Source organism: Raphanus sativus, unplaced genomic scaffold, assembly GCF_000801105.2.
Source record: "Raphanus sativus cultivar WK10039 unplaced genomic scaffold, ASM80110v3 Scaffold4237, whole genome shotgun sequence".
Taxonomy (NCBI): Eukaryota; Viridiplantae; Streptophyta; class Magnoliopsida; order Brassicales; family Brassicaceae; genus Raphanus; species Raphanus sativus.
This window is the reverse complement of record NW_026619539.1, coordinates 1-7,901: the sequence shown is the minus strand read 5'-3', so window position 1 is coordinate 7,901 and position 7,901 is coordinate 1. Positions and strand designations below refer to the sequence as shown.

General features: G+C 34.9%; 1 protein-coding gene, 1 long non-coding RNA gene and 1 pseudogene across 2 annotated transcripts; 2 read left to right on the top strand and 1 right to left on the bottom strand.

Annotated features, from left to right (window-relative positions):
- Positions 1-517: 517 nt before the first annotated feature.
- Positions 518-2,764, top strand: LOC130507262 (uncharacterized). Its single transcript, XR_008942265.1, has 3 exons — positions 518-1,014; positions 1,297-2,384; positions 2,489-2,764. It is a non-coding gene; the product is annotated as an uncharacterized LOC130507262 (long non-coding RNA).
- Positions 2,765-5,319: 2,555 nt separating this feature from the next.
- LOC130507261 (uncharacterized) lies at positions 5,320-6,180 on the bottom strand. The gene is made up of 2 exons (XM_057001970.1): positions 5,843-6,180; positions 5,320-5,750 (listed from the first exon to the last, which is right to left on the bottom strand). The coding sequence occupies exons 1-2, from the start codon at positions 6,178-6,180 to the stop codon at positions 5,720-5,722; spliced, it is 369 nt and encodes a 122-aa protein (XP_056857950.1). The 3' UTR covers positions 5,320-5,719.
- A 23-nt stretch (positions 6,181-6,203) lies between these two features.
- On the top strand, positions 6,204-6,938 carry LOC130507263 (probable glucan endo-1,3-beta-glucosidase BG3; annotated as a pseudogene).
- Positions 6,939-7,901: the final 963 nt, after the last annotated feature.

The window sequence follows — 7,901 nt, the reverse complement described above, 5'->3', positions numbered from 1 at the left end:
ACGATGAGGTTTTTTGTCAGCAATACGCTGAGGTTATTAGTTATACAATATGTATAGGAGTGTTCCCTTAAATACCTGGTTATCCAGTATCCATTACATTTTCGTTTGCCAATTCATTATATTCTTCACATATTGTACTTTTTTGAGTTCCAAATGCCAAATTTAACCATTACAGAAACACACTAGATCCAACTGGTGACTACATTAAAAATGAAAGGAATCAAAGAGAAAGTAATCTAAAAGAATGATATGGAATTAATTAGAAGGAAAATTGTTCCTTATCTAATTTGACATCTATATATATAAAAGAAGGTTGGATCTCTTCCTTCTGACACATCAGCGTCCAGGTAAGAAATTCGAGCTTTCTGGGGCTGACACGTGTCGCATCTCTAAAACGTGTCGTTTCATTAAAGTTGTCTGCTTCATATTTACGGGCTTCTTTTTTGGGCTTCATGTTTTACGCAAATAATTATAGCCTTCTGATAGAAAGAAACAATTGGCCCCAAAGACGCCTTCACCTTCCTAACGAAAAGCTTCCATCCTTTCTAGGGTTCATCTGTGCCATGAATCAGCGCCGACCAACCTCTATTCGAAGCTGCCGCCTCTAATTAATCGTTTGACATTCTTGATACTGGTTCTCACAATCTAACACCATTACATAATCCAGTGCATCCAATCGTCGTGATTAAGCCTCTGACTAAAAGCACATTCCGACTCTTCATACCATTTCACATTCAATATACCCACTCATAACTTCTACGGAGTGAATCTATAATCTATAAATATGTGAGTTTTTTCCTTTTTTTTCTTAATCTTCCTAAAACTTCCGTAAAACTTCCGAGTCGTCACCGTAGAGTATCGAGTTTCTTCGAGCGGGAAGAGAGCTTCGCAGCATAGTTTGTCAAACACTTCATTGTCACTGAGAAAAAAATATGACAGAGGAGAGAGAAGAAAAGGCCGGTGATTGCTTATTTGATGTTCGTAAAAGATGCGCTTGGATCACTCCGAGATCTGGTAAGTTTCATTGTCTTTCTTATGATTATGAGCTTGAGTAGTTTAAGAGATCTGGTATTAAGGTTGGAAGTAAGTGTTTGAATGAAGAGCTCATATTCTGAGTATTGATTTGTGATCACGTGATCTCTATTGTACAGTGACCAGTGACCACATAAACATGATTTGTTTCTTTGTCATTTCCTTACATTGATGGGCTTAGTCCTTAACTTTATCTTGCCTTGAATCTTTTCCTCTGCTATGCCTTGACCTGATGGTTTGTTTTTGAGATGTTTCATCTTACAGACCAATCTTGCATTGCTTTCCATGATTAAGAGGGGGGAGCTCCTGTCCATTATGACAAGTACGTGATGATATCTCTTTTACTGATTATTTTTGCTTAGTCTGTGATATGCTATTTGTGTATTATAAACGCTCTTATTTGTCAAACTGCTTGCATAAAAATTTCCGAGTTATTAAGCCTCTCTGGTGTAGTTCCGGAACTATCCTGGAAATACATTCTTTTCAAAAGCCAACCATTCAGGTAACTATGAAGTATCACCAATGCATTTTTTGTAAGATAATCTTCTTATAAGCCAAATTTCAAAGTGCTTAATCTTTATTGAAATAGAGAAATTTTCATGGAATTTGATTCAATTCTTACATCTGAACAAACAAACAAAAAAACGAGAAAATCACCTGAGTTGCTACCACCCCATTACTATCCATGATCCAAGGCTTAATGATTTGCTTTTTTTTTTCCTTGACAGTAGTTCTCTGGTTACTACAAACTTTGTCACTACATTTTAAAAGCTTTGGTAAACAGCATAGCTTTTAAATAAATATATATAGATGACTGTGCCTTAGGTAATTGTGCAACCGTTCTTAAGATCTTAGTGGATTGACGTACATGTGTTGCTTTTTCGTCCGTGTAGGAACAATAACACTCCGCTAGACTTGAAAATGGTTGCAGTCGACCAGGTTAAAGTACTTGACTGCTTGTGATAGACTTATCAATTTAAGAATTAATCAGTTGGTACAGCCATTTGAACGTATTTGACACAAGTATCGGGTGCTTAATCTTTGGCAATCAACTTGCTTGGTTGGCTGTTAGTAAAACTGAGACATGCTTCACTCACAGCGACTTGGGAAGTTTACAGGTTAAACACAGGTATAGAGTGGCACACTCCCATCCTTTTGGCTTTCCACAGGAGAGGACATTCGGCTGAAGAAGCTGCAAAGGAAACAGATGCAGAACAGGCAGTTTCAAAGGTAGAAGCTGCCATGACAGCGGCTGAAAAAGCTGCAAAGGAAACAGATGCAGCAGAAGCTGCTCGAGCTTATGCTGAAGAAGCTTCAAAGACACTGAAAGGAAAAAGAACATCTGCAAAGTGGTAAACACAATCTTCTTATATCAGACAACACATGATAAAATGAATACTTTCTCATGGTCGTATTGTAAATTTGATTAAACAAATGGTTTGTACGTGAGGTGAAGACGAAGAAGAAGAAGCTAAATGTGTTGCAGGTGATGAGAGAGAGAGAAGCGCAGAAGTAGTGTTTGTCTGTTGATGATTTTCCACTTAGAAACTCTTTTTAGTTGAAAAGCAGTAATCACAGATGCTAAAGCAAAAATGAGTTCCTCCCTTGATATTCAACCATACCAAAAAACAACATAAGTTTGAGTTTACATCTTTACATGCTTTAAACCAATAAAATAGAATTCTTATCTTACGGTAAGACATTAATTCCTTTATCGCGTGACCAATAAAATAACATTAAAGCAACTAAAGAGTTATCATTTTTATTTTCCCAATCTCCCAAAAGAAAAGTCCTCTAATTGAAATACCAAAACAGAAAACAATTCATTTTGGGAAGCCTATTGAAATAAAGTTATTTACGAGATTAAAATTCTTTCTCAAAACCTTTTCAAATATGTTTTTCTTCCACTATTTTTCATAGTATGCACAAGAAATTAATCATCGTTCCAAAATATATAAAAAACACACTAACAACATTGAAAATTACTCTCTCAGTAGTCCTCTCTATAACATCTATACACGGCCACATGTTGAAGAATAGCAAATGTATGTCCCAAATGTATTTACACATTCGTTACTTCCATAGACTATTTTATCTATAAACAATAATATCATGCAAGAAATACTTACATACATCAAAAATGCATATCCCGCGCTACATAACACATTCATTCTTTTTGGCAAGAACACATTCATTATTTATATATAAATAACTTACAAAATAATAATAATATAAATAGTGTAAGTTGTTATAAAATAGTGAAAATTAATGTTACATATAACTGAGAATACATTAAGCATTTTAAAAAGATTACATTAAATTAGTTTAAAGGCAAAATAAGTATATGTTTTATAGGTATTGTGAATACAAAATGTAAGGTTATTTTTATTGAATTAAACGTGATTTTTTATATAAAAAATACTAAAATAAAAAAGCTCAACCATAGTTTTAATATTGATATGAAACTAAATATATATAGACTTGCATAGTCTAACAAAAAACATAATGTAAAATAACTTAATAACAAACAAAAAATAACAGAAATGAAATTAGATAATTTATACTAAGACAAACATATTAAAATATCTATACCGACATAATAAAAATAGAACACAATTTCATTAATAATCACCACAACTGTGGTAAAGATAACTATTTATATGCCATAATTGTACTATGCACATAAAATTTATGGATCACCATGAACAGCAAACCGACATGTCTGGAGCTGACAAATTTTGAGATAGATCAAACGTTTCTTATGCGATGTTTCTATATTGAAAACGAAGTGTTATGGAACTAATATGATCTTTCCAGTACCACCAAAAAAGTGTCAACAATAATCTCGGAAATCGATATAGTGATTGTTATTAATATAAACAAATGGAAAAGTTTTTGGTGTTGGTTTTACGATGACTAACAAGTGCCTACACTCATCGGCAACTATTCAGTTTCAACACTTTTCAGTTTCAAAGTATAAATACTTTGATTAGCTTTGCATTATTACTTTGTCTCATTCAATATAACATTTTACTTTAATAAGAAATGCAACTTCAAATAATCACCACGTTCTCTCCAATAGTATATCGAAAGACTATGATTTCAATATAAAAAGTATATACTCTTATAACATACAAAAAAAAAATTATCCACAGCCCAATCCTTATGAACCTAAATACTACAAACCCCAAATAATTCACCAAATACAGAATCAAATTTTTATAAAATGAAACAACATGAAGACCCTTTAAAGTTCTCACAGCATAGCAATTCCACAACTCTTATGATAAAGAAACAACTATTGCAAACAAGCAAAATATATCTTATCACGTATAATTTCTCTTTACCTAAAACATTCAAAAGACATTTATCATTACTATACACATTTCTTGCAAGTCCAAACCACAAAATCATACAAAAAATAATAATCTAGATCACGAGTAAAGTATATCCCGCCCGTAGGGCGGGCCGACCCTAGTGAAATATATTTATACTATAATTCCTCATAATAAAAGGAACGTGGAGGAACTACCAATTCTTACAAGTGATAAAATTTCCATGTAAATGGTGAAAAAAGACAGGAACTGGAAGGAACGTGCTATTCCCTACAATTTTTTTCCCCGGTTGGTGTTACCATATATAATGTTTGTTTCCTCTATAGAAAAACTTCAGTACTTTCGGAAATTATCGTCTAACGAGAGATAACTAAAGTGTCAATGATGATTTCAAGAACTATTAGTAACAAAAGCCATCTTACAATAACTGATGATGGCTAGTTTGTCTAATGATGTTAGGATACAATTCAATGGTCCGCAATAGACGTGTGATTACCCGCTTTTAATTACCATATCCAACATTGCAAGTCATCATCGCATTTAACCTTAGGCTGTATGCAGTGGGGTATGTAGGGAAAGATCCATTATTCGGAGAAAGTTAGATATTCTGTTTCTTTTTATGTTTAACATAATTTATGACCGACCACATTTGCTCTAGAAGATTACTGATTCACAGTTATTCTGATTAGCTATTTGCATCCCGCTTATTTTCAAAAAAAAAAATACTTAATAGTATTTGAGATTTTGAGTATTTGACTTTGAGAAGGTGGACGATGCGTTCATTTAACAGTAAGATCTTTGTGTCAAGCTGGTTAGGCCCTATTAAAAGCTACATCCAGGACCGCTTTGTTGGAAACATGGAGTGCGACGGTCCAGCTCAATCCTGTTTGTCTATAATTAAAACAAAATTGAACAAAACTCCATACAAAAATGTATACATGTATATGTTATTTTGGTTCCATGACAAAATCTTATTCACCAAAAGAAAACTATACAAAAGGAATAAAGTTTTATTTATCAAAACGCAAAAAGAATATTTGAAAAATCAAATTTAAAAGACCAAAAAAAATTTTGCCCTAGGGTCCAAAATAATTTGGTCAGTCATGGCTACATGTATAGAAAGCTCACACTTTCAGACTACTGAATGATATGACTGGATGACTTTGTTTAATTTCATTTCATTGACCAGTCACCCATTTTCTCTTTGTTTTGGAATAAAACAAAGGGATCGGTATCTTAAAATCATCATCTTTTGGTTGTTTTTTCTTGAAGATGTCTCATCATCGATCGAGTTGCTTAGCCTCCACACCACTGTTTCTGCTTATTCTCAGCTTCGTACTGGCTTCCTTCTTCTACAAGGCAGGTTCAGTTCTCTTTCTTAACCTATTGATGATATCATATTGAATAATCTATTTAGATTAGAGTTTTCAGAATTTGATTAAATGCATTTTTTGTTGTTTATTGCGGATCTTAACCTGGAAATGAAGCTGGGCAAATCGGAGTGTGCTACGGGAAATTTGGAAACAACCTGCCACGTCCCGCAGATGTGGTTGCGTTTTACCGGCAGCGTAACATCCAGCTGATGCGTCTTTACGATCCCAACCATGAGGTTCTCGAGCTTATAATCGATGTTCCCAACTCTGATATCCAGCGTATCGCCTCCAACCAAGCTGAAGCGGACACATGGGTCCGTAACAACGTCCGCAACTACACAAAGGGGGTCAATTCCGCTACATATCGGTAGGAAACAAGGTGAAACCCTCGGATCCAGGGGCGAAGCCAAATGATAGAGAAGGGGTGCACAGGCACCCATAACTTTTTTAAAGAATAGTGTAAATGTTAAGTAAATTATATGCACCCATTAGAATTTATAGTTGTGCACCCATAAGAATTTAGATTAAGCCTAAATGAAAAACAAAATAAATTCCAAAAAAAAAACATGGAGTGAGCTGTTTCAGACCTCGGGATCAAGGTGTCTACAGCTACAGACACCAGAAGCCTTACAGGGTTTCCGCCCTCGAGAGGATCTTTCACACTGGTATTCCGGATTTTTATCGCGCGGGTGATAGATTTCTTGGTGAGCAAGAAATCTCTTCTGCTCGTGAATATCGACACTTACTTCATCTACTTTAAGAACATGGAAGCCCGTCAGTTTGGTGTACCCTCTGTTAGCTGAAAAAAAAACACTGTAGTCAATGACGGGTTAAACAAATACCGAAACCTCTTCGTCGCACTCCTGGACACTGTCTACGTGGCATTGGAGGAGTTAAGTGGCGGAGCAGTGAAGATCATGGTGTCGGAGAGCGGTTGGCCAACAGCGGGAGGAACGGCTGCCAGTGTGTATAATGCAAGAACATATGTGAACAATTTGATACAAGCTGCGAAGAATGGAACTCCAAGGAGGCCAGAGAGAGCTACCGAGACTTATCTATTGTTGGATTTTGATGTCAAGTTAGTGAATAATTGTTCTGATCGATTTTTCATGATCAAGGTTTGATGATAATAGGAGATGTTTTTTTTTCTGTTTTGCTTTTAAGTTTGGTTCTATTTCTTTTACGTTTTCAAACGTTGAGCTAAAAATTCGACCTGACTACATGTGGAACAAAGAAATCAATCCTTGATCTAAACCAACAAAGTGAATCCTCGTCTAGTAGAAATCACTACACCATCATTTTACCCCAAAAAAAAAAAAATCACTACACCATCACAATGAGGTCATCCTTTTTTTATTTGCCAATCCATTATATTTTTCGTAATTTATAATAAGTACCAAATGTCAAATTCATCCATTATAGACCGAACACACATCATTGATGATAAGTATCAAATGTCAAATTCACCCATTATAAAGTACTATATATATGCGTTTATGCAATGATATGTTCCAATACAAATGGTTTTGATTCACTCATTGGCTTCAATCCCCGGTTCAGTCTTTCTTTAAATTAGATGCAAAAAATGCTATAAAATCTGGATGTATTGATGTTTTTGAGATTCACTCGTTTAAGGATTTAAACTATCTTTGTAAATGAACTAAAATGATGAAGGATTCAAAGAAGGCTCTTTACGGTCTACGACAAGCTCCTAGAGTTTGGAATATAAAATTGAATAAGATTCTCAAAAGCCTGAAGTTTGGGAGATGCTCGAAAGAACCATCTTTGTATCGCAAAGAAGAAAACAGAGAACTTCTTATCGTCGTAGTCTATGTAGATGATTTGTTAGTCACCGGATCTTCGCTCAAAGCTATAAAGGAGTTCAAAGATGAGATGGCTGCAAAGTTCGAGATGAGCGACCTTGGAAAATTGACTTACTACCTAGGTATAGAAGTCTTGCAACTTGATCACGGAATTATACTGAAACAGGACAGATATGCTCGAAAAATACTTGAGAAACCTTCATGAGCTCCTGCAATAGTTCTCATGTGCCGATGGAGTTAAATGGCAAGTTCTCTAAAGCGGTTAAAGAAGAGAAGATAAATGAGAAACAATACCGCCGTACTATTGGATGCCTTCGCTACCTATTACACACTCGACC